The sequence below is a fragment of the Nothobranchius furzeri genome, chromosome 18 (assembly GCF_043380555.1).
Source record: "Nothobranchius furzeri strain GRZ-AD chromosome 18, NfurGRZ-RIMD1, whole genome shotgun sequence".
NCBI classification, from domain to species: Eukaryota; Metazoa; Chordata; class Actinopteri; order Cyprinodontiformes; family Nothobranchiidae; genus Nothobranchius; species Nothobranchius furzeri.
In genome coordinates this window covers 26037803-26065624 of record NC_091758.1, presented here as the reverse complement: position 1 = coordinate 26065624, position 27822 = coordinate 26037803, and the positions used below count along the sequence as shown (strand labels likewise).

General features: G+C 43.4%; 1 protein-coding gene across 1 annotated transcript in view; it reads left to right on the top strand.

Moving 5' to 3' along the window:
• dph6 (diphthamine biosynthesis 6) overlaps positions 1-27822 on the top strand; it is an 87390-nt gene that overhangs the window by 20885 nt on the left and 38683 nt on the right. The window contains exons 4-10 of the mRNA XM_015969806.3: positions 8700-8773; positions 9688-9806; positions 19800-19861; positions 24745-24839; positions 24940-25033; positions 26808-26958; positions 27337-27462. Of these exons, the coding sequence (XP_015825292.3) occupies positions 8700-8773; positions 9688-9806; positions 19800-19861; positions 24745-24839; positions 24940-25033; positions 26808-26958; positions 27337-27462 (721 nt within the window). The remainder of the gene's footprint in view (positions 1-8699; positions 8774-9687; positions 9807-19799; positions 19862-24744; positions 24840-24939; positions 25034-26807; positions 26959-27336; positions 27463-27822) is intronic.

Sequence of the window (27822 nt, the reverse complement as noted above, 5' to 3'; positions counted from 1 at the left end):
CCTTTTATTGGTTCTCGGCTCTGTCAGTGCGCCCCAGGCAGCTGTGGCTACATTGTAGCTCATCAACACCAGGATGATTCACCATGTGTAAACATGGGTGAATGACTGATTGTGTTTTAAAGCAGCTTGGGGGTTCTAGGACTCTTGAAGGTGCTAAATCAAAATTTACCATTTACATATAAACAATCCCATGGCTTTTTTCATCTCCTCAGCATTGAGTTTTCTGTGTGTTGACATGGAAAGCCTCTTTGTCCTTGGCCTGCTGAAACCAGGGCGTTGTGCTTGCTTTGGCAATGTCTCTATTCCTCCCTAACAACTGGCTGGGCTTGTGTTTACATAACTGTACATATCTTAAAGGAAACCCTAATCTCCCTAAGCTTTTGACCCCAATGAATTTCTCCATTTTCCAGCTGTGCAACAAGGCATATTTATGCTCACGTCCTGTTGCGGAATACGATTCTGTCATTGTGAGTGAATCGCTTTATGTGTATAAACTTAAAGTCGTGACACAATTCAAATAGAAACTCAGGAGTGAAATGATGCATTAGCACCTTCATGAGTTAAATCTGTATTTGTCTTTCTTTGTCATGCCTCAGTGGGAGCACACTTCCCTGTCACTTGTCAGTTTCTGTGAGCTGATAAGCTCACCTTACTCATCGTTTGGAGGAAACAATGTGTCAAGTCAAATCCTCTGTTGGCCACTCACACCTGCATAGTGACCTAAACAGAGAACAATTCTGTCTTGCTGTCTCTCGATGCCCTAACCTACATCTTTTCTGAAGCCGGTCAAGGCATTTAAACTTTATGAGGAGTTGGCTTAGTGAGAACTTTATTTTTCTTGTTCCAACACAGTGGATGGTTTAGGACTGACACATGTTGAGTCATCTTCCCTGCCGATCCGCAAGCACAAAGGAAAAGCCTGTCACTCAACGACTGCTTCCAACACACGGCACCGCCAATTTCGAAAGAGAATTAGTCTTGAAAGCCTTTTTCGAACAAGAGTTTGCATGGTACTCTTTAAAAAAGAAAGTCACTAAGCCCACACATACATTTTTTATTTAGTCACGGTGGATGTCACACTCTTCAAAGTGTTTTTGAAGGATGAATTTATTTAATATCTTCTGTAAGTACATTTTGTGACAGTTAAATGTGTATTACAATTAAAGTTGTAAATGGCCTGTATTTGATATAGTGCCCCCAAGGCATTTTAAAACGCAACCAATCATTTACCCATGCGCACAAAATAATGCGAAGATTACAACATCAGGTCTGATAAACCCATATTTTCTTCAACACTTTTTTTAATTGTTGAGAGTTATTCCCAACACATACTTCAATTGCTAATCAACTGCACAAGATAAGAGATGAGATTTAGGTCAGCCATTTGCCATTTGAATTCATCTTGTTTGTAAAATAATTTCTTAATTGTTGGATGTAAATCTAATTCCATTTTTGGTTCTTTTTGCAATAAATCACTCATTGCAAAATGGAAAGAACACAGAGAGCACTACTCAAAGAAAGGATAAGAAATGTCGCAACCAAACAGAAGCAAGTGGATAATGAACTGGAAAGAAGACACCTGGACTTAAAAAGGAATTACAAACTTGATGAAAAAACGGAGGAACAAATTAAAGGACAAAGTATGGAAAAACAGGAAAAAGAGTTCACAAAGTAAAAGACAGACACATAAAGAAGTTAAACAAACTCATCAACAAGAAAAAGAGAAAATAAATACAAGATAACACCACACAAAGCTCATGGGTATGTAACCTTTCACAATACAAACTAACAGAAGCAGAAGAAAGCATATTAAAAAAAAGGTTTCAACTTTGCGGTAACACAAAGAAAATACCATATGAAGAATTTATTGTAGCAACAGAACTAGCATGTCAACAGATCACAGATGAGGGAAAGAAAGCAGAACTTAGAAATAACGTAGTTAGGATATTAAAAACAGCCAAATTCAACACAGCAATATTACAAAAGAAGAACAATCAGTCATGACAGCATTATCCAAAAACGAACAGATAATTATTCTACCGGCAGACAAAGGAAGAACCACAGTAGTTATGGACAAAGAAAAATATAAACAACAGATGAAAGAGATGTTAAAGGACAAAAATACATACAAAATACTTTAAAAAAGACCCAACTGAAAACATTAAGAAAAACATGAAAAAATTACTGAAGCCACTACAAGAAAAAGGCAAAATAACAGAAAAAATGTACAAACACTGGATTCCTACAGCAATCATAACACCAAGAATATACGGAACTCCAAAAATACACAAACAAAACACCCCACTTAGACCAATAGTAGACAGCATATGGGCCATTCCCATCTGTACCGGGTCGGCCCGGGCCGGGTAGCCCCAGTCGGCCCCAGCCTGGCCCGGTTGATTCCACACATCCTTGTCTTAAGCCCATGTGGGCTGATTCTACCCACCAATCAGAGGCTTGCTCTAATGGAAGGTGTGAATTTGCTGTCAGCAGTGGGTGTGTTGGCCCTGGTCGGCCTGAAGCAGACCCCCTCGAGAAGAGGGCTGAGAATGAGCCGTGGTTGGCCCGGAAAAATACCAGGCCACCCAGATATGTAAACAACCTACGCTACCCGGCCCGGGCCGACCCGATACAGATGGGAATGGCCCAATAGGTACACCAACATACAACATGGCAAAAGAAATCAGCTAAATCATCAGCCCGTTATTAGGTAACACAGATCAACAATTCAAAAATAGTATAGGACTGGCAAAATAACTAAAAAAGACTACAATGAAAGATAACGACATACTTATCTCACATGACGTCACATCCCTGTTCACAAAAACACCAACCCAAAAAACCACAGACATTGTAGTTAACAGAATCAGACAGGACAAGACTTTACACAAAAGAACAAACCTCACAGCAGATGACAGAGCACAACTGATAGGACTACTTACTTCTCATATGACAACACAATATACAAACAACTGGAAGACTTCACCATGGGTAACTCATTATCAGCCACCCTGTGCGAGTTTTTCAAGGAAGACCTAGAACAAAAAACCATAGCCACTGTCCCCCCAAACTGCAAGATAAAATTATGGAAATGCTACATAGACGACATACTGGAAATCATACCAAAATGACAAACAGAAACACTAACACAACACTTGAATAACATTGACGACACAGGCAACATAAAGTTCACATATGAGTCAGAAACAGAAGGCAGCATAGCTTTTATGGACATGAAAATAACCAAGCATACCGACGGGACCCTAAACATAAACACATATAGGAAACCAACACACAGACCAATACTTATTATGACATCAGAACACCCTACCATACACAAAATGTCAGTAATCAGAACATTATATCACAGAGCAAACATGATAACAGAAGAAAGAGACCATAAACAAGAGGACAAATGCATACAACACGCTTTAAAGACCTGCGGATACCCAACATGGGCAATAAACAAAGGAAAACAACAAACAACAACAGAAAGAAAAAAACAACCAAAGCAAAGAACCAGAACCCCAGAAAGACAAGAACCAAAACCAGTGATAACCTTACCATACATCAGAGGCATAACAGAAAAAATAAGAGCAACAATGAAAAAACACAACATAAACACACCAACAAAACCATACACAACAGTTAAAAACAGACTAGTGCACCCAAAAGACAAGATACTAGCTGGTCATAAATGTGGAGTCGTTTACGAAATCCCATGCAAACTCTGCAATAAAACATACATAGGAGAAACTGGACGCCAACTCAACACACGAACAATAGAACATAGAAGGGAGTGTGAGAAAGAAACAAGTTGAAAACACACGAGCAGCAAAACAAGAAGCAGAAATACAATAAAGAAATCAGCCGTAGCAGATCACTGCACAAGAGAAAACCATATAATGGACTGGGACACCAGACGGATCATAAACACCGAACAACAGAAATACTAAAGATGGATAAAGGAAGCTATAGAGATAAGGAGACATGGATGTGGGACCATGAACAGAGATGATGGAGTTTACTCATTGGATCGTGCATGGGACTGCATCATCGGAGAGGGGAGAGCAGGCAGCAGAGGGCAACAACGTCCTCTGCTGCCCGCGGATAAACGGAGTAGGAAGTGACGTCACAATCAGCGTCAGCTCTGAAGGTGTTTGCCGCCGCAAACGAAACCGTCAGCAAGGTAAAGAAAAACCTTATCTGTGTTTCAAAAAGAACCAAAAGTGGAATTAGAAGACAAACACAGCAAGAACGTAGAAAAGATGGATGTACATCTGCTAGTGACTACCTTTTAAAGTCAACTTCATTCAAGATGTCTACAATTAATCAACCTTACCAATGCAAAACAGTTTGAGATATTAGTGTTTGTATCTGAGATTAATTCACAACACATCATGAGTTCAAACATTTTGCACAAGATCTTGCACTATTGTGTAAGTTTGTGTGTATTTATAAGTTCGGAATTTAGCTAAAGTCTCTTCAAACTTATTTTAATCTCATCATGGAAGGTGATGGAAGGTATTGCCAATTATTCTATTATTATGCAGTTTGTGATTTATTGCAATGCTTTACAAAACCTTAAACATGGGCATTACAATGGTGGTATACTTTCTATATAGTTACAGCCCTAATGGCTATTATATTTGCTCCAACCCTGTTCATGCCTCCTCCAATCCATCTTTTACCTGCTTTGATTGTCAGCTTGGATAATACTGAATCATAATGAGGAACAAATAAGTAGTCTTCTCCCACTTAGCCAAGTCTAAGGTTTCTGTCATTCTGGTATGTCTAAGCTGTCGGGGAACCCCAACATGCCCCGGGACTATGTCGGTGTTACATTACACACTTTTACTTGACCTTAACAGGCCCAGTCTCTGCACTGCATCTACTCTTGCTGCTAAAACAACCCCCTCTCCGTGTTCCCAACATGCTTGCAAGCAGGAGAGAACAATCCCATTACATTACAACAGGCCCAGAGCTGAGCTAATGCAGACATTAAAACCATGTCGCATCCAGTCACTTACTTGATAGATTCAGGAAAGGAGGGATGATGCAGAGGGGAGATGGAGTGGAATGTTGAAGAGGGGGGGGGGGGGGGGGGGTATGGGATTGAAGGCTCTGGGGTCAGACACAGTGATAATGTGATGCTGTGCTTGTAGCAATGGAGAGGATGAGACAGTACCCTGGTGCCCTTGAGCAAACTGTCATTCAAAGCACTTTAATTAATTTCCCCACCTTGGCCACCTCTCTGCCATCACAAACCAACACATTTTATACTAAAGGCAATTTATATTTTATCTATTTATAAATATAATTTAAATAATGCACTGATCATTAGATGCATTTTACAAAACAAGTATTTTGAAGTAGACTTGCAGTAGGTACAACCTGCAGCTCTGGGCACAAATTCCCAGAACAGACCAAAGCAAGCGTTTTGGAAAAGGGAACTTTGTACTGTTAGGGTATATAATTAGGACCTCATTGTGACAGCCATATAGAGAGGGCAATAATGAGGGTTCTGATGTATTCCATATGAACATGAATATTGAAATTTACATTTTTTATGGCTTTCTAATTGCCTTGGTTGCTTTTAATGGCTTCGACTGTTCAAAATTACCCCGAGTGAACATCCAGCAAGGGTAAGTACCTTAGCTGAGAGCTAAGTTGAATTCTTTTCTTAATGATTTTTGTCAATTGTATTCATTTTGGTGCATATATGTCATGGCGAAGGGAACGTCTGTGACTGTGAAAACAATTGAATGACTCTTTTGCTCCTTCACAAAGATGGATGCAAATATAATTACAAAATATATCACACACACACTACCTTGATATAGCATTTAATGGCCGTATCGTTTCTTTGTGGAGCATGTCTACTGGCCTTAATCTTTTACACAGCTGACATCTTAATAACTCAGCCCTCTCCATCCATTTCCACAGGAGACATCCGGATGTGGGGGAAGGATTAGTTTAATGAATTTGACAATTAGTAACAGAAGTTAATGACTGCATGGGGCTAAGTACCCTGATGGACATAGCTGGGGGGACTAAGGACTTCCATTGCTGTGGGCCATAGATCCTCATTAATAGCTTCTCTGCCTGTTGGAGAAGACAAGGGAAGCCAGGCCAGGCTTTTGTTTAGTCTGCCTCTGAGAGCCGCTATAGGGCTTTGGACTGCTTGCACAACTCCATGCCAGAATTAGTCCCTCTATGGGCAAGAGCTTATGCTGAGGGCCCCAAGTTCTGGACCAGGTAAAGCTTATTTTAATGAGCAAGGCTCGTTTAACATTAAAATGGAGAAATGTGACACAGAATCAGGGCAGCAGATTTTCTCAGATCTTGCTCCAACAGTCTAGACAAAAGAAATTCTTATACCTCAATTTATCGTCATATGACCCAGCTCTTACCTTTAATGCAGTCCATGCACCATCTAGCCAGATAGCTCTTGGAAAATCCTTTATCCCTCTTTATTATTACACCAGATTTTATGAGCTACCACGTCGCTATGTCAACTATTTTCACTTTAAATCATAAAAATTCTGCCACTATAAAATTTAAATCTGTTCTTTTCATGACAGTATGAATAAACAAAGAGTGATTGCCTAAATAGTTATGAATTGAGATATACTCTGTCTTCCTAAGAATTTTCTCTACCTTCTACAAAAGACTTAAATTTGTAGATTAACGTCCAGAGCAGCAAAACCTAACACCCCTCCCATTCCTGCCTGTCTCCCAGTGGCTATATTGGTGATAAAAACATAGACGCGTCCAGAAATAACCATTTCCCAAAGCTTTTGCCAAACACTTTAGTAGCAAGAGTCTCAGTTGCAAGTAAAGGAATGGTGAGAAATTGTTCTAATGTTTTCATTAGTGTTGAGTAGGCTATGCGGAGTCATAAGCTAGTGTGATAGGACGTAATGAGAGCCAAAAAAATAGCTTAAAAGGAGCTGTTTACTTAGATGAGCTAATCCGTAGAGGTCCAGTACCTACTAGAGTCTGCCTCCTGAGAGAATGGAGCTCGAAGGAGACAAAGAGACTAAAACAAAGATGCTATTTGTTGATGCTCTGATGCTCGTCAGGTCCTGCCAAGTTTAAAGCCAAGGGACTAAATTGGTGTAGATGTTGCACACTTTTTCATCACTCTAATTTGTAAATCTTTGTCACTTTCTCTGTCTATCCTTATTCCACTCTTTACCTCCTAATTTGCCTCTTTAGGGAGTGACAGTTGCGTTTAGGGAAAAGGTTATCATTGTATTAGAATAGAGTGTTTTCCTTGAGGCTTACCTCGAATTACATGACACCGCCTGCAGCCTCCTTTCGCTCAATGCTGGCCTGAAATGTTATCAGTCGGACTTAATTACTGTCACCGGGCAATGGAATTGGCTCTAATGTATGTTCTAGTCCTGGATTCACTGGAGAGATATTAAAACTTGAGAAGAATCCCTTCTTAAGATACCTCAGTGGTTAACGTAGGCCAGAGAGTTAATTTTGGACTGAACTTGTTTGTATTTGTTTATCTTTAAGCCTCACATCCTCTGTTGCACAGCAAAGGCAGCTCACACATATATTGCAATGCACACACACACACACACACACACACACACACACACACACACACACACACACACACACACACACACACACACACAAACACACACACAGATCACATCCTTTATCTGATTAGCTGGAACGCCTTTGTCGAGCTGTGTGTTAGCGTGTGTGAGGTGCCGTGCATTTCAGCTTAGCATCAGGTCCCAGGCAGGGCATGGATTTCATTTAGGGAAGTATCAAAGGTTTACACCGTGCTCGCTTTAATCAGCATGTTTATCAGGCAGAGAAAAATTGCAGGAAGGGACCACAGGGAGAGGGAGGGGCAGGGGTAGGGGGGTTATCTTAAGGACCAGTAGCCAGGGAAATTGATGATGGCTACAAGGTAATTTACTGGAGACTCGGGCATCTCTCCACTGCTCAGACCCTTGCCTCTCTTTCTAATTACAGCCCATGTAATGTTCTAATGAGTCTGCAGGTGTGTGTGTGGATAGAGGAGGGGCTCAGAGGTGGGGACAGAGGCATTTTTGAGCAAATGCGCAGTTGCATCAGCATGTAGCTTCCTTGGTTCTGTCTGTGTTTGTCACTTCAGATCAAGCCTGTTTTGGTGCATTGTTGTCCCACAGTTTGTGAAATATAAATATGATATGAAAAGCAATTAGAACAGCCTTTAGCTATATTAAAGATACATGCCAGTCAGACTGAAGGTCGCGGCAGCTTCATCTTTCAGCTGGGTCTGCAGAGAAAGCTTTAATCTCCTACTTAGTCCAGACTGGTGATAAGGTGCAGAAACCTCCCTTGTGCCTGCAGTAAACACACGCATTTTCACTTTGAGAGGCATGTGTGCAAACCTCCAGGGGGTCTGTGCTGGACCGGAGAGGCCTTGGTGCAACCAGAGTGTAAACATCCCCACAGGATTGTGATCCAATGAAAGGCAGGAGCTGTCAGGAATCAGATTTCTTTTGTCTTAGTCACTGTTGTGTGTGGTTGCACGAGTTTGTGTGGTATTGTGCCTGTAACACCATGGATATCGTTCTGAGATGTTCAGGTGTTTGTGACCTTAAAGGGATGTTGCAGTGCAATCTGATCATGTTGTAGCTAAAGAAATGTGAAGAAGGCTCATGTGACTTTTTGTCCCCTCACAGGAAAAGGAGGGTGTGGAAGGAGTGTCTGTGGGGGCCATTCTGTCCGATTATCAGAGGGTCCGTGTGGAGAACGTGTAAGTCAAACATTTAACCTTCATAACACACTCTTTGTCTAATGAGCACACGTTTGATGCAAATAGGCCTCCAGTGATGCACATTCTGTGGTCTGCTGAAGAAAAAGAGTACATCCTCTGTAGTTTGTACCACACTGTCTACCAAACTTTGACTGACTTTTATTTAAATGCATTCACACACACACACACACACACACACACACACACACACGCACACACACACACACACACACACACACACACACACACACACACACACACACACACACACAGGTTAGGTTATAAATTGTAAGTCGCTTTGGATTAAAGCGTCTCCTAAATGAATAAACATAAACATAAACACACACATACACATGCATGCTCACACATACTTTGTTTTGTTTATGTTTAGACTAGCAGTTGTGTTTAGAAGCAATTATTTAAATCAGATTGAATTGATAAAATAGAGACTTGCAGCATTGTTTTGATAAATGAGATGTTAAAAAATGTTTAAAAATATTAAAATACTTAATTGTTGTTGTAATGCAGAAATGCATTTCCCAGTCTTGTTGTTTTGTTTGTTTGTTTTGTTTTGTTCCATTGGGCTTTTCCACAATCGTCCCAGTTAGGGTTAGTTGCTGTTTTTTCACAAACAAAAAAAAAATCTAAATGACTTTTTGGCCTGTAAACCATTGTCAACAGTTTGGCTCTTTCTTTTTTCACGTGACTGCATTTGAAAGACAAGCCAGAGTAAGATGAGAGTTTTTCCTCTTCTTGAATCAAGCCACTGACCCTGGAGGCTGATGGAGGAGGATGTAGGCTTATCAGCTCATCACCTTAAAATGGAGAAAGTTCTCTGCAAAGATGTTAAACCATCTCTGAAACAATTTAGAGTTTGAATTATACTGAGTATTGACGCTTTCTTTGATCCATAGGTGCATGCGGCTTGGTTTGCAGCCCTTGGCCTACCTGTGGCGTAGAGACCAAGAGCTGCTCCTCCATGAGATGATTTCATCGAACCTGCATGCTATCCTCATCAAAGTTGCTGCTTTTGGTTAGTTTCTGCCTCTGTTTGCATCTCAGTAATCTAACATCACTGGGTATTTTTTTTTCTTTTTATTCTATCATAAGGTATTGGTCAAGCGATGTTTCGTGTCATGACCAAAAGAACAGAATTTCAGTGAGAGAAAGATGGGGAAAGAAAAGAGTGGCGTAACTAGAGAGAAAAAGGAGAGATGAGCAGAGTAAAACTCTAATCATTAAGCTGCGGTTTAGCAGTGATGTTAGGACTTGCGCCAGCAGCAGAAGTATTGAAGCAGAGAACAAAATGAAAAGATAAGAAGCACAGAGGGAGACGGGAGGGAATTGGGATTACACGGTGATATTGGGAGGGTGGGTGTGTGGAGGAATGGTTGGAAGAAGCACTCACAGATTATTGCCCTGCACCTTAACACATATCTGCATTGTATGTGAGAAGAGCTGCATTTTTCTGCATATGCATATCTCCAAGTACACGGTCCAGGAAGTGATGATTAAAGTCTGGTATCTCTCACTTATAGTTTTCAGCAGCTTCAGCGCTGAGGGGAGAGGTGACTTTAGTGTCACCTGCTCTGTTTCCAAGCCCAGGGCACAAAAAGATCAGATTACTTTAAAAGGGAAGAGATTAAAAAATAAATAATAATGTTTTTCTTTTTCTTTCCCCTGTACGTGATGTTAAGATCCCTGCTTGTTTTTTTCTTGACAATAAAGTTTGATCCCTTTGACGCTGCCAAAGGTGAATGATAATCATAGTTACAAATGCTTATTTTTTACACCTAAACTCCACGCAGAGATAGGTCATAATATACACAGTGTTGGCGTGCCGTTAAGTGCTTGTTGTCACCTTTGGAAGCGATCAGTCGGAAAAGGAAGGAGGGGCATGGCTGACTGATGACCCGCAGAGCTGAGTAACGTGTTTGGGATATTCAGCATATCTTTCAACGCTGCTCAAATAACCCCTCATGGAATGCACTCGCAGAGCCATTTATCTTCGATACTTAAGTTGCTGCAGCCATTTCTCATTTTTATGGCTTTGATAAAGCACGTTTTGGTAATAAATAATATAACTCATAAGATGCCCATCAAAGGAGGAATGATGTCAGAATCCATGTTTATTTTACGTCCCCTTTATTAGCATTTTATTTATTTATTTTGCTAATTGAAAATACTACTTTTAACAGAATAGAAGAGATAAATAAGGTAATTTTTTCTTCTAACAAAAAACCTTTTTTTTTTCCCAAATAATCCATCCAAATTGTAAGACTTTAGTCTCCTCATAACCCTGTTACCTTCCAAGCTTTCTAATCTAAGCACAACTTTGTCCAAAAGCAAATTCCCAACATTTTTGAAAGATTATAATTAGGATGGAAGATCACCTCGGGTGCCTTTTAGTGTGTTTCTCAGCGTCCACACTGTAGATGTTTGTGTGCGTACGTGTGCGTGTGTGTTTTCGCTACAAGTAAAAAGAGCAGATCGTATCAGGCCTGACTTCTCACCTGTCCCAGGGCGGTTGTAATTAGAAAGGAGAGAATTGAATAGGGGGGGCGAGTGCCTGAGGCCTTTTAGGCAGCGCTCATAATTGCAGCTTTGGTGGGAGCAGGTCTGAGCAGTGAGGTGTGCTGTTTTGGGGAGATTGGGTGACAGAAGGGTGTACCTGGTGGGCTTTGGTTTGTGTGTGTGTGTGTGTGTGTGTGTGTGTGTGTGTGTGTGTGTGTGTGTGTGTGTGCGTGCGTGCGTGTGTGCGTGTGTGTGTGTGTGTGTGTGTGTGTGTGACGGAGAAAGAGAGTTTGAGGGATTTACTTGTGCAGACCTCAAAAGAAGGGAAAAAAGTCCAACTTTCTTTGCACAAAGGTTAAGCCTGCATCAGAACTCCCAACTACAACAGCTTAAGATGTTCTGTTGCTGTCTGAATTTATTTATTTTAATATCTCATTAATGAGGATATATTCAGCGTTATTTTCCTTCATTAATCATTTTAAAAGACTAAAGAAAATGTCCATCAGTCCTTTTCTTTAGTTTCTCCTTTCAAATCTATTTGTGTGCAGAAGTAAATCTACAAAAGAGAAGAAAAAACATTTGAAAACATTTCCTTTAAATATGCCAAATCTAACAGAAGAAAATAAGCTCAGCAACCTCAACTTTATGCAAATGAATGTCAAGAAATGTTACTAATTATAGAGAAATATATTGCGTTGTTGTGGAACTGTCTCTTTAAAATGCATTAACTCTTCAGCTAACCCCACTAATTGGCTTTAAAAAAAGCTAATATTATATATTCATGTAATTAGATAATTGATGATCAGCACAGGTATGTATCAGGGTACAGGTTCAGCAGTTAATAGGTCCTGAGCTCCAGGGATAATTGGCTTGTGTGAAATGAAGGTCTATCTGCATGAACCTTTACCCTTCACACGATTGTAGCCTTTGAGCTACCCCACAAAGGAATTTGCTATATCCTTAAAGGACACTTAATGATCAAAGACATTAAAGGAAATTTGCTAAAATGTTTTAATGTGAACGGCTTGGTTATTCACAGATTATTTGTTTCAGTCGGTTCCATCAAACTTACTTAAATTACAATTTCCATAATCAGAAATTTGTCTTTTTTTAACTCTAAAAATGTAAGAAAAACAGTTTGTTTTCTGCAAAAGGTGTTCTGCTTCACAGCTACTTAACTAAATTAATGCCATACATTGCTTACAGTTTTGCACCATAGTAATATATTCCATGTATCTACTTAAGGAAATATTTTAAAAACACTGCAAGATGCAGTCATATGATGTCTGATTTCACATGTTTAACTCTAAACAAGTTCAAATGTTTTCTGTTAGTTTAGAAAACTACAGAAAAAGCATTTTGTAAAATATCAGATTTGTTTTCTTCAAAATTTCCCAAAGAACACCAAAAAACCACAACTATTACCCAGAAAACTAAAGCTTGGTTTATGCTTGACGCATTTACTTTCCGCTTGGTGATGCGGCTCGCGGATGGAACATGCTTCACAACTTGCAGCGTTTATGGTTCATGCGGCTCGTCTCTGCGGTGAGCCAATATTCTCCCAAACTGTAGGGGGCAGCATGGAGCTCTACGGCATGTATCCAACACTACACCATAGTAGAAGTAAACATTTCTGTTGTTTGCAACACGGCATTCCAGCATTTTTTAACAGCGTCCTCGTCTTTTCCGACAGTGCAAGCTATTTCTCTCCAAGAATTATTAACAACATGTTGATCACGGTGATCTTTGAGAGCTGAATCATACAAATGTCTGTATTTATGAACCTCTGCCATACTAGTTCTTGCCAGTCCGCCATGTTTTTCCGCGTCCAACCGTCCACGTGGTTAGAAAATTTCCTAGGTACGCGGTGCGGAAAGTTTGGGCTGTGCGGAGGTGCGGTGGAGGGGCGTGGTTGTTAAAATGACACAATTTTGCCGCGCGGAGCCGTGCGAACCTCGCAGATGTATCAAGCATGAACCAAGCTTAGGAATAGAAAAAGGAAATAAACAGAGTGGTGCACCAAAGAGTTTGCCAGGGGGGCCATGTCCACCCTGAAAAATTGTTGGCCATTCCACTGGCTTCCCCCCAGGAAGCCCTCCACCCCCCCCCCCCCCCCCCATCATAAACATTAATTTTATCTATTCTAAACAATGTTAAAGCTAGGAAGTGAATACATTTTAATAAAAATTCAAAAGTAAAAAATAAATAAATAAGCTATTAGTATGTAATTCACTGAGACTCACCATTTATTAAAAGTAAACATGGTAATATGTTTCATTTACAAAAGGAAATTAAAACTGTTTTAAATACCACAAAACTGGAAACAATCCCTGGAATAACAGTGAAAACTTTTGTTGTTGTTTTTTCTGAAATGTTTGAGTTAAATGTTTTGGATGCAAAGGCTTATTGTTTTGTCATGAAAAAGAATGAAGGCGCAATGCGTAACACGGCTACAGGCTAAACTCCAGAGTAAAGCCTGGTTTATGCTTCTCCGTCAGCTCCGCAAGGGACAGACACGCACGGATTGACGGAAGCGTGTTGCTCTCACACTTCTCCGTCACTTCTCCGTCTCCTGGAGAGTGTTGCAAAGCAATTGCCCGGCAGGACAACAGAGGGCGTAGCGCTGTTCTGTAGTATCCTGTCAGGTATCGGTCCAAGATAGTGTGTTTATATTGTGTTTTTTGTGTATATAAGAGACTTTTAACACGGACATATTTGTCTCTCATTCTCCCACCTCTTCATGCGATCGCCACCTCTAAACCCACGTTTCCTGTCATTTCCGTCCACAAATAAAACGCTTGCTGCGCATCTTTTCACTCCTCCAGTCACGGGAGAATGAAACGTTCATATTTTTAGAGTTTTTTCGTGAGGTATTCTTCAAGCTTCTCCGTGTCTGCCGCTAGTTATCCTCGGCTCTCTTTGCAATGGCGGCGCTGTAAACAACAGCGGCGTCCTGACCAATCACAAGCTTGCGTAATCCATCTCGTTCGACAGATGTTTAAAAAAGTGGGCTCGACTCCGTACGTACTTGCGTGCTCGCCGGGGCCCTACACAAGGACGGATAATGGCGTTGAGTGTCTCCGCACTGACGCAGACGGAGAAGCATGAATCAGGCTTTACCACATGGACCAATAGCATATTCTACTGTTGCCATCACTGCAGATGTGATGCTTGTTACAAACAAACTGCCTTTGCCAATTGATAAAACACGGACAGCACGCTTGGATGTTGATAAAAACAAATCGACAGAAACTAAATTCAAAAGGTTACTTATTACTTACAGTGCTCAAGTGTCAGTTCTCTTTTTACTCTTAGGTTGTTATTTGTGTCACTGCTTTTACATACCACCCTCCTCTGGTCTAAAGCCTTTTTCATCCATGTTTGCTGTTTGGTTGAGACGTACAGCCGGAAACCTTCATTTACACCGCTGCCTACTGGATAACTCCACATCTGAGAGCGTCCCTATGAGCTCATCATTCTCGGACATAGGACCTTTCCGTCTGGCAAAATGTATAGAACAAATATCAGGCAGAGAAAGCACACTGTGAAAATCCACTCTTCCACCTAAATATTGCCACTGCTTTGCTTTTTCTGTCTTTAGCTTGGCCCGTTTCCCTTCCAGCTATTTCATGTTGTCGCGGACCTTACATGGCTTTGGATAAAGGACAGAAAATGTCCCTTCCGACATCTGATCTGGGTATCAAGAGTGCGATTAGCACCATTCCCAACAGTGTTGCTTAGTTCCTTCCCATTTGTACATTTTTAGAAGACAGAACTGCAACTTCAAGATGAGCGAAGCGACTCAGATCCATAGGCACCCATGCAAAATACATGCTTGCTTTCTAGTGCTGCGTCCCATATTATGGTGCGACGTTATGTCACGCTCTATTGTGCCACCCCAGCCCCAATGTTGTTTTAAGTAAATTATTTCTCTTTCGCCTCTTGCTTGTAATGTACAGTAGAGAAAAGACAGGAACTGAATAAAGACACATTTTTGGTAAAGAATACGATTTAACCGTATCTTTTGGTAAAAATGTCATTACTCACCTTAGAGTCAATATTCCTTAGAACTGAACATGATTTGTTCTTCGAAGAAAAAAAAAGATTCTATCTTAGTGTGATTGCAACACAAGTAATTCTGTCAATAATACTATTCACAGAAACTGAATTTTAGATAAGAGCTTGACAAATTTCACATATAACCCTAATCTCATCATCCATTATACCATGCCACTTTCCTGCCCTTGTTTCTTATTTCCCTTCTGCATTCCTCTGTCTGTCTCGTCAAGATTAGGTGATGGTGAACAGCCGTTGTTTTGGCAGGGGTCTTTTTGAGCATTGTTTAAAGGCTGATGCAGCTCACCTACGAGGGAGGAGATGCTTATTTCCTCCATTTAAAAGCTAAAATGTTACACATCATGAATCCAATTTCCGCAGCCTTTTCTCTCCGAAGGCAGGGATTAAAGCAGAGCTGTCAGCTGGCTCGCCAGATCTTAAGACAGCCCGCAGATATCCGTAATACCACGCTCAGCTCAGTTCAGATGCTATCTAGAATCGTCCAGCTTTTAATTTGGCATTAGGCTCTGCAAGCAAAATCACAAGCAGTTTCAATTAACTAGGTAACCCAATGCTGTCGGTTTACAAAAACCAGCCTCTTCAAGGGCTAAAAGACCAATCATGGTTGCTAAAAAGAAATGAAGCAAGATAATGGTCTGGAGATAATTGCCCTTGACTTCTGGAATTATAGAAGTGAAAGAAGGCTTTTCTTATGATTAAAGGAAAGTTTCTTTTGTTGTTGTTAGATTTCGCTTGGAGAAACTTTCCAAGTTATTCTTTTTTCTGTTGGGTGTTGTGTGCTGGCTATGAGATCGATAGTGATTTCAGTTAAGAGGTGGTGGCAACGTTGCCGCTCCGTTCCTGCAGAACATGTGCTGTAGGGGCCCGTTTTCCAAAAGGTGACACATTCACTGCAAAGGATGTGCATCATGCCTGTGGCATGTAGAGCACCATCAGCTGAGATAGAAGGAGAAATCAAATCAAATTCTTCTTAGGACCCCAGGTAGGGGTGGCCTGGGTGGTGGGAGCAACGCAGCACGTCCAAACCCATTCGCCTGTATTTGTTGCTCAGCGGCAGGGCAGCCATGCACTGTGCCAAGATGAGTGATGTGCAGCACACTGCGCCACATTTGTCATCCTGCACATTAGTTACATATATATATACTTGGGCTCAGCACAAAGTAACGATACCTCCACTCATCTAATGGCCAGCAACCTCTTATGTCGTAGAAGGATGCTTTTACCTAAACACTCATCAGCTGTGATAATAATGCCATTTGAGAAAGTCTGCCTTTTGCTTCTAACTCTGATCATTTAGGTCAGTTCGTGAACCTGTGGTAATGCCATACGACGTATGGCAATGGAAGAGTGGGAATAAATTCTTTGGGCCATACAAGGCCTGAGACTGTGCCTTGTTCTTGCATTTCCCACAGTTCTTGAATAAAAAAATAACTGGAGCAGGGGGTGCCCAATCCTGGTCCTGGAGGGCTGGTATCCAGCAGGTTTTGTGGTTTCGCTGCTCCATCACACTTGATTCAGTGGCTGAATCACCTGTGCAGCAGCTCATCAAGCTCTGCAGAAGCCTGCTAATCACCTGATGACTGAAATCAGGTGTGCTGAAGCAGAGTTAAAATTACAACCTGCTGGATACTGGCCCTCCAATCCAGGATTGTGAACCGCTGACCTAGAGATTGTGGTGAAGTCTTAGGGCTTGTTGTTGTTCTTCTAGAAGCGCTCCTGTAGATTGTTTGTGTTGTTCCCGACGTTGTCCTGCTGGGAGTACTCATGCCAACGAGGTGTGTGTTTAGTCTGCAAGGGTGCTTCAGTGGCTTGTTGGTACCAAAGTACCATCTGTTTTATTTTCAAACAGAAATGTTTCAGTCATAGCTATAAAAGTTTAAATATAGTTCACTTCACTTCTTTGTGCAGTTTTTCTGTCTTCAATGTGAAGATGAGCTTTACCGTCCTCCGGTTTTAATTATTTTTTGGCTTAACTTTATCCTCTTCCATAATATCATCCTAAAGGCCAACAGTGCTTTTAGAAAATGTGTTTTCTCATTTATAGAATCCCTGGTTTTAAAGTTCACTGAATTTAATTGGAGTTTTGTAGGATAATACCAGGTAAAAAGCCCTTTTAAAATAAAATCATTCCTTTCGGTCTCTCTTAGGGAAGCTGCCGTCTTTCCAAAGTGTGGTCCTACTGTCTCCGGTGGCAGACTAATGGCAGCTTCTGGTGGGCTTATTTGGGTTTAATGTGGCATAATGAGGTTAGGTAATTGGGTTTAGGTCAAGTTGTAAAACAGGTTTAGAGGAGACAGAGATGTGAAGATCATGTAAATGAGCGGCGTTAGATCGCTGAAGGCTCACAACGGTGCCTACTTAAAGAATTTGCAAAGCATATATTGTAAAAGCACATGCTCGTTGAAGCTATCTCCAGGTACAAATGGTTGATTCAGTATGGAACATCAATTAAAAAAGCACTCATACAAGTGCTAAGTGGTCTTTGGAGAAATTGCTTCACATTAATGCCATCTTTGTTTCATTTTGTCTCTTACTCCTGCCTTCCTAGGCTTCAGTCATCTTCCTCCGTCCTTGCTAATATCAAATCATGTGTCATCTATAATTTAAGAGCTGGGAAGTTAATGAACATATTAAAAAACATGGCACACCCATAGCAACTCAAGGCCAATTTTTAAAATTTGTTAAAAGGCATGACTAATTAAAGAGGAAATTTTAATTGGATTGAGTTTTAATACTTTTTTCACCCTCCTTATTACCTTTGTGGCAGGGTTAAGATGAGAGGATGTTCAGATTAGATATTCTCACACTAATTAAGACTACAGATCCCCTGGGACAAGAATAAGGGGCTGCTCATTCAGTTTTTCCGCACCCTGTCTTTCCTCTTTCGTTCCCTCCCTCCTTACTGCTTTGGTCCTTTTTCTTTTTCCCCGTAGCACCGGACCAAAGGGACCCAGAGGAGGGACACAGCTGGGATTAAAATGAACACAGGATGGGATGCGACATCCCTCCTTCACATCTCTCCATTTTCTCTTGCCTCCCATCCGTTGCTCCCCATGGGGTCTTGTAGATGACATATTAACCTTTGAGGTTGTCAGGCCATGAGAGAGGGGAGATTCTCACATTAGGATTAACTTTATTCATCTAATTAAACAGACGATCATGCCAATGAACTGGACCATGTGAGCTGAGGGGCTGCATGGATTTTTCAGGGACATTAATAAGCCAATTTAGGAACAATTCTTTTTTTGCCATGGCATCACTGTCACAACTACACATCAGTCCGTATAGGTCATCAGTTACTTGGTAATGATTATGCCAATCACTTAGTTAGCTGCAAAGGAGTAAATGGAAAAAGTAGAAGAGTAAGGACATTTTTTACGAAAAGCACCAAGGTACACTTGTTTGACTTTACTTATTTTGATAACAAACTTTTCTGTGCTTAAGATAGGGGCAAAAACAAATAACTACGTTGTTTAGAATTTCCTCAAGCTCAGCATTTTCCATTCATGTCTTGTTATATTTGTATTGTTCTAAAAAGCACCTGAAACGCTGTTGTTTTTTTATTTTTATTTTTTTAATGGTGACAAATGTGCAATAGGAAATAGTAGGCTGTACTTTCTGGAAGGAGCAACAGGGTGAGCTAGATTTCGGTATGACGGTCCCAAACACAAGAGACAAAGACCAAATCAGGACTCATGGTTGCAGAGGAGTGAAATCCTCCCATTCTCAATATGCTGACTGTCCAATTTGTTCTTACATTCCTACCAGTATGCACATAATCCCTAAATTAGACTGATTAGTGAAATAATAATTTAGATTCCTTTTATTTATTTTCTAAGGTGACAACTTTGCTTATTTTTAGCTTATGTTGGGAGAAGAGGTCGACCAGCCTGCATTTTAGGAGTGTGGCACCACTGACGATGCATCCATAACCCCATGCCACCCTTCTCTTCCCCTTTTCTGTCCCATGGCTGTGAGTCACTTCCATGCACCATTTCAGGGGAAAGGGAGGAAAAGGACAAATAAACAAGCTCTTTTTCCAGAGTTCACGTTCTCAAAGGGAACCAGTGGGGAGGAGGGGGGTGGCAGACAAGGGTGTGTTGGGGGAGTCTGTGGCTAGCAATTGAAACTGTTGCCCTTACCCAGAGAGATCTGTGTACACTACTTGCAAAGTCAAACAAACAGAACCAGGGTGCAGGTTTACAAGTGTGTTTGTGCGTCTGCTCGTAAACCTCCCTGCTTGTCATCTTCAATCACTGCTCTCTGTTTTTGATCAGAACTCCTTTTTTCTCTCTCTTTCTCCATGCCTTTCTCTCTCTCTCTCTCTCTGTGTGTGTGTGTGTGTGTGAGTGTGTGTGCGCGCGCGCGTGCGTGTGTGTGTGCGCGTGCGTGCGTGTGTGTGCGTGCATGTGTGTTTTCTCCACATGGATGGCAGGCCTGGACCCAGAAAAGCACTTAGGAAAATCCTTGGCTGATATGAAGCCCCATCTGAAACAGGTAGCATACTCAAGACCTTGATTAAATACCAACGTAGATACTTTTATAAAGTTTAGGATATACATGAAGTTTCTTTTCAGCATTGTGAAATTCTATTGTCAAAGAAGTAATGGTGTGAGAAGTATTTGCATCCTTGCAGATTCCTTTTTTATTTTTTGCAGTTTTGATCACACTTAAATCATTCAGATCAACAACAAAATCAGAGTTAACCAGACTAAATACAAAATACAGTTTTAAATGATAATTACATTTAATAAGAATAACAGCTTTCCAAACCCACCTGGTCCTTTATGATCAGGTAATACCCCTAAACCGTATTACTTCTTGTAACACTTTTGGAGGCACATCTGTAATCAAGTGTTTATTATAATCGTTAATGTGTACTCCTCCTTGAACCGTCACCTTATCGTGGTGGAGGAGTTTGAGTGCCCTAATGATCCTAGGAGCTATGTTGTCTGGGGCACTTAGTGCCCCTGGTAGGGTCTCCCATGACAAATTGGTCTTAGGTGAAGGGTGAGACAAAGAACGGTTCGAAGGATCTTTCATGGCGGTTAAAACAAAGAGTCGGAGTACCCGGCCCGGAGGGTTACCGGGGTCCCACCCTGGAGCCAGGCCTGGGGTTGGGGCCCGTGAGCGAGCGCCTGGTGGCCGGGCTTTCGCCCATGGGGCCCGGCCGGGCCCAGCCCGAACCGGATACATGGGCTCGTCCAACTGTGGACCCACCACCCGCAGGAGGAACATGAAGGGTCCGGTGCAATGCGAATCGGGTGGCAGACCAAGGCGGGAGCCTTGGCAGTCCAATCCCCGGACAAGAAAACTAGTTTTTGGGACATGGAACGTCACCTCGCTGGCGGGGAAGGAGCCGGAGCTTGTGGCAGAGGTTGAGCGGTACCGGATAGATATAGTCGGACTCACCTCGACACATTGCATTGGCTCTGGAACCCGAGACCTGGAGAGGGGTTGGACACTCTACTTTGCTGGAGTTGCTCCGGGTGAGAGGCGGAGGGCTGGGGTTGGCTTTTTGTTAGCCCCGAGACTCTCTGCCTGTGTGTTGGGTTTACCCCGGGGGACAAGAGGGTAGCTTCCTTGCGCCTTCGGGTCGGGGAACGGGTCCTGACTGTTGTTTGTGCTTATGGGCCAAATATCAGTTCAGAGTACCCACCCTTTTTGGAGTCCCTGGGACGAGTGCTAGATAGTGCTCCATCAGGGGACTCCATTGTCCTGCTGGGGGACTTCAATGCTCACGTGGGCAATGACAGCTTGACCTGGAGGGGTGTGATTGGGAGGAACGGCCCACCTAATCTGAACTCGAGCGGTGTTTTGTTATTGGACTTCTGTGCAAGCCGCAGTTTGGCCATAACGAACACCATGTTCGAACATAAGGATGCCCACCGGTACACTTGGTACCAGGGCAGCCTAGGTCACAGGTCGATGATAGATTTTGTAGTCGTATCATCTGACCTGCGGCCGTATGTTTTGGACACCCGAGTGAAGAGAGGGGCGGAGCTGTCAACTGATCACCACCTGGTGGTGAGTTGGATCAGATGGCAAGGGAACATGCCGCGTAGACCTGGCAGACCCAAACGCATAGTGAGGGTCTGCTGGGAACGCCTGGCAGAAGAACCTGTCAAGACGGTCTTCAACTCCCACCTCCGGCAGAGCTTTGACCACGTCCCGAGAGCAGTGGGGGACATTGAGTCCGAGTGGGCCTTGTTCCACTCTGCGATTGTCGAGGCGGCTGTTGCTAGCTGTGGTCGTAAGGTGGCCGGTGCCAGTCGTGGTGGCAACCCCCGTACCCGCTGGTGGACACCAGAGGTTCGGGGAGCCGTCAGGCTGAAGAAGGAGGCCTACAGGGCGTGGCTGGTCTGTGGGTCTCCGGAGGCAGCAGACAGGTACCGGATAGCCAAGCGAGGTGCAGCAGTGGCAGTTGCCGAGGCAAAATCTCGGGCGTGGGAGGAGTTTGGTGAGGCCATGGAGAAAGACTATCGATCGGCTCCAAAGAGGTTCTGGCAAACTGTCCGGCGCCTCAGGAGAGGAAGGCAGCAACTCGCTCACACTGTTTACAGTGGGGATGGGGAGCTGCTGACGTCAACTGAGGCTATAGTCGGACGGTGGAAGGAATACTTTGAGGAGCTCCTCAATCCCACCAATGCGCATTCCGAGGAGGAACCAGAGCTGGGAGGCCTGGGGATGGACTGTCCGATCTCGGGGGCAGAAGTTGCTGAGGTAGTCAAACAACAACAAAGCGGCGGAGCCCCGGGGGCGGATGAGGTTCGTCCTGGGTATCTCAAGGCTATGGATGTTGTAGGGCTGTCATGGTTGACACGTCTCTACAACATTGCGTGGTCATCGGGGGCAGTTCCTAGGGAGTGACAGACTGGGGTGGTGGTCCCCATCTTTAAGAAGGGTTACCTGAGGGTGTGTTCCAACTATAGGGGGATCACACTCCTCAGCCTCCCTGGAAAGGTCTACTCCAAGGTACTGGAGAGGAGGGTCCGATCGATAGTTGAATCTCAGATAGAGGAGGAGCAATGTGGTTTTCGTCCTGGCCGTGGAACTGTGGACCAGCTCTATACCCTTGCAAGGGTGATGGAGGGGGCATGGGAGTTTGCCCAACCAATCCACATGTGCTTTGTGGATTTGGAGAAGGCTTATGACCGTGTCCCCAGGGGCACCCTGTGGGGGACGCTCCAGGAGTATGGGGTGGGTGGCTTTCTGTTAAGGGCCATTCAGTCCCTTTACCAGAGGAGCGTGAGTTTGGTCCGCATAGCCGGTAGTAAGTCGGACCTGTTCCCAGTGAGGGTTGGACTCCGCCAGGGCTGCCCTTTGTCACCGGTTCTGTTCATCACTTTTATGGACAGAATTTCTAGACGCAGCCGTGGTGTGGAGTGTGTCGAGTTTGGTGGCAGGAGAATCTCGTCTCTGCTTTTTGCGGATGATGTGGTCCTCCTAGCTTCATCCAGCTCTGACCTTCAGCTCTTGCTGGGTAGGTTCGCGGCCGAATGTGAAGCGGCTGGGATGAGGATCAGCACCTCCAAATCTGAGACCATGGTTCTCGACCGGAAAAGGGTGGCTTGCCACCTCCGGGTCGGGGGAGAGGTCCTACCTCAAGTGGAGGAGTTTAAGTATCTCGGGGTCTTGTTCACGAGTGAGGGTAGGAGGGATCGGGAGATCGACAGGCGGATTGGTTCGGCGTCTGCAGTGATGCGGACGCTGAGCCGATCTGTCGTGGGGAAGCGGGAGCTGAGCCAGAAAGCCAGGCTCTCGATTTACCGGTCGATCTACGTCCCAATCCTCACCTATGGTCATGAGCTTTGGGTAATGACCGAAAGAACGAGATCGCGGATACAAGCGGCCGAAATGAGTTTCCTCCGTAGGGTGGCCGGGCTCAGCCTTAGAGATAGGGTGAGGAGCTCGGACATTCGGGAGGGACTCGGAGTAGAACCGCTGCTCCTCCGGATCGAAAGGAGCCAGTTGAGGTGGTTTGGGCATCTGGTCAGGATGCCTCCTGGACGCCTCCCCGGGGAGGTGTTTCGGGCATGTCCTGCCGGCAGAAGGCCCCCGGGTCGACCCAGGACACGTTGGAGAGGTTACATCTCCAATCTGGTCCGGGAACGCCTTGGGGTCCTGCCGGAGGAGCTGGTGGACAAGGCCGGGGAGAGGACGGCCTGGAGCTCCCCAATTGGGATGCTGCCCCCGCGACCCGGACCCGGATAAGCGGAGGAAGACGAAGACGAAGTTAATGTGTCTGCGGCGTCGCTGTGGAGGACTTTTGTCCTAATCTCCTGTACAAAATAGTTTTAATTATGAGGCTCTGGGAGCTGAACTTCTGGTGTGTTATGGAAAATTGTCTTGCTGCATAATCTTTATGTTTATAAGCTATAAAAGGCCAAGTTCACTGAGAAACTGTTTTTTACTTATTTTTTTTTAATATGATCAGTTTAACATGCAGGCTAAACGTGAAAATAGTCTCCAACCCCTATTTCATGCATTAGCCGCCTGTAGGATAGAAGGGGAAAAGCTTGAATTAGAAAGCCAGTCAGTTCCTTGTCACAATGTGAAATTAGCATTAATGGATTCACCCATCTTGGCTTGTGACAGGGAAGGCTGTTGTTTATTTAGCATCCAGGAGAGAGTAGAGCATGTCTTGGCTAGTAAAAGCTAACTGTTAGCATTTTCAACTTCACCACATGACAGAACTTCCTCAGACTTGTGTTATTTGTGGAGATGAAACATCAACTCTGCAGAGCAGACACGTCAGTGGTAGAGTCGCGTTGCCGTCCAGAGATCGACTCACAAGGCTTTTCATACAAGAGATTACTGCAAACGTGTGAACTTGGTCTTTAAGATGAAGAGCTGATGGCTGGACATTGTCCCTCAGAAAGTCATGGCTCCATCAATTACAGCAAGTTGTCCGGGTCCTGAAGCAGGAAAGGAGCACCAGACCAGCTTTAGATGCTGTTCTGGGTTCTTTTGTTCTCGATATTCTTTAGAACATCAGGATACAATGTGTTTTGAGATGTTTTAGCCTAATTTTTGTGGTCAGACAGGCTGTGTTGAATTGATTTCTTATATCTGCAATCTGGTTGTAATCAGGCCTGAGTGTGGGTGGTCAAACTTTTCAAGTATTGTGGTTCCTCAATGTTAAATCATTATTTAACAAGCAGGTAATGATTTTGTTTTTACTTTAGTCGCTTTTTCTTGAGATTTGTTTCTGATATGAATCGTTTAAATGGGACCCAAAAATGCAAAAAAAAAAAAAAGAAAAGAAATCTATAAGGTGGCAATTACTTTTCCATGTGTTATACGTTTCTTTTCATCTAAAATAATTTTAATTACAAAGTTTATAGTATTTAAATAAGTGTTTTGTCTTACCTGAGCAGCTTTCCACTAAGTATGGTGTTCATATCTGTGGAGAAGGAGGTGAATATGAAACCTTCACTCTTGATTGTCCCCTCTTCAAAAAGAAGATTGTCATGTGAGTAAAACCAGTAGATTGAAATTGTAGCACACCTTCTCAGTGTTCTCTGAAATATGTCCGGGAGGTTTTTGTTTGTTTTTGTTTTTTCTTTGTGCAGTGATGCAGCTGAGACAGTGATCCACTCGGCTGATGCTTTTGCACCGGTCGGCTACCTACGTTTCACCAAAATGCACACAGAGGACAAACATGGAGTGAGTCTAACTTCCATAAGATGTGTCGCAATAAATTCAGTGTACTGAACACCATTAAACACGCGAGCAAAAGTTTGACCGCTTTGGAAATTATTCTTTTAAAAAGGCTCTCAGGGGGCCAACCAATTTACAAAAACACAACCCTTTGGTGGCTGATAACTTTGTCAAAAAGGGGAGAAACTCGGCTCTGCAGGGCAGGGTTCAGCTCCAGCAGGCCTTCCAAACTCACACTCACACAGTCTTGCTCTTGGCTTTTCCTTTTATCCCTCACTCTTGCTCCTCTAGCCCCACATGGCCTAGTTTGACGTCTGCAATGTTCGCCGCAGCCTGAAACCAGGCCCAGCTTAATAAACATGTCTGCTCACATTAAGGCACTTTGCATTCAGGTAGCTGACTACGAGGACACAAGCAAGGGTTGCAGGGCAGGTGTAGGCTTGGCTTCTGGCAAACTAGAGGCTGAATTGGACCTCACGGATTTTCCCCTGGAAGTACTTGAATTTTCCTGAAGAAAGCCTTAATGCAGAAAGATGACTTACTCTGTTTTGATTTAAATTACTCTGTTTCAGATGGTCTGGTTTAATAAGAATCCCACTGGCAGGTTACTTTTCCTGCTGACAACAACGTATTCCTGTAGTTATTCGACTTTTGAACATCATGCAATAATATGCACACGTGCTCATGCACACATGGAGCTTTACTGTACATCTACATGTTAGATGGGGGATGGTACTGTTATGGACAGAAAACATACCCCCATCTTGCAACCTCTGCAACCCTGCAGCCTCACCCCCCTGAGCTATGTATTTTTCCTGCTCCCCTATGCTGCTGCCCCCACCTTCTTCACACAGACATTGCAAGCTCCTGCAGTCCTTCTAGCCCCCCCTAGGTTGCTGGGGGTAGAGCAGGGAAAACCAGAGCCTGCAAGAGTAGAGTTGGGGGGGGGGGGGGGGGGGGGACCAGGGGAGAACCTGCCCTGGTTCAGCTTTCCAAAGCTCTTCTCGTCAGGGTGACAGATCCGCGGTGACACCAGCACTAGAGGAAACGGCACCGAGCTCAGGGGGTGGGGATGGACCACCATCATTTGCCCTCCGTTAATGCTAGTCAAGCTATTTTTCATGCTGGCCAGGAGAGAAGGGGCTGAAGTATAATTAATTTGATTATCATATGGCTTAATGTGGCTGACAGGAGACGAGAGGAGGGGTGAGTGAGTGCTGGGCAGTGCGAAGGGAGGGTTCAGGAAATATGAAAAATGTATTCAAATGCGTGACACCCCAGCAAGATTTGGCAGGTAATACATGCGCCTGAGAGAATGGTAATGATTTGTTATTTAAAGAAGTAGCAGGGAGCAGAAGCAAAGTACAAGTAAACAGATGAATGGAAAGTAAAAATTGTAAAATTCAAGATGTGTCTCACCCGTCTAGTCTGGAGGTTTGACTGGCAGCATGCATGATTGAATCTACAGCATCAGAAAACACCACTGCTATGTTAGCATGCTGTTTCCTATTCATTCACCTTGAAGTTGTGTGTGTCTGGGTCCTTGTCACGTAAGACTGATACACACACACACACACACACACACACACACACACACACACACACACACACACACACACACACACACACACACACACACACACACACACACACACATACACAGCCTGGTTTAAAAAAAAAAAGAGGCTAATTATACAGCATTTTGTCTGTCTTTGCAAAAGGCTCTGTGCAGTTTGGTGGGTACTTGGCCTGATGAATTCCCTGTGGTGTTTTCTTGCAGGATGTGGTGACGAGAGCTTTGCCCCATGGTAGTTGTCCTTGCCAGAGCGCCATTGACAAGATGACTGCGGAGCTGGAATATGCTGATCAAGCTGAAGACAACCAGCACGAATTTACATCAAACTGTGACCTTAGTTGTCAGCGGGGCCACGGTGAGATTCATTTGTTGTGAGACACGCACATGCAGACATGCATGCATGAGTGTGTATTTATGTCTGTGTGTGTCAGATGATATCTTTGTGCAGTTTGTGCTCTCTGGGTCTGTGTCATATGCGGCCAGCATCATAACGCCGCTGCTTTTGAACGATTGTTTGACAAGAGCTGTCATTTAAGGAGCATATTTGTGACGGTCTCTGAATTAATTTCTCTGCTGTCATAAACCAACCTCCTGTATGCTTTTAAATGAGACGTGTCTCTATAATAAAAAGAAACATAAAATATATCCATTCAAAAGTTTTCATTAAGCACAGTACATGAAGATACATGATATAAAGAGTATATCTGTTATCAGTTATGTTTTCTTCCCACAGAACGCCCTCCATCCTGCTCAAAGAGAAGCTCAAGTGGCTTCCAGTGGATCTCAGGCATCAGTGGAGTGAAAAGTCAAGAACATGGGATTGAAGGCCAGACTTTAGAAGCTTTTACACAGCTGCAAAGTAAGAAAACATGCTGAGAAAATGTATTAACAAACATCATCTGCTTTATCAAGAGTGCTTTAACCATCCATCCATCCATTATCTGAACCCGCTTGTCCACACAGGTGCCCATCTCCAACAGCCAAATAGGTGGGGTACACCCTGGACAGATTGCCAGTCCATTGCAGGGCAACATAGAGACACACAAGACAAACAACCAAGCACACACACTCACACCTAAGGACCATTTAGACAGACCAAACAACCTGACAGTCATGTTTTTGGTATGTGGGAGGAAGCCGGAATACCCGGAGTGAACCCATGCATGCACGGGGGAACATGCAAACTCCTTGCAGAACGTGAACCCAAGACTTTGTTGCT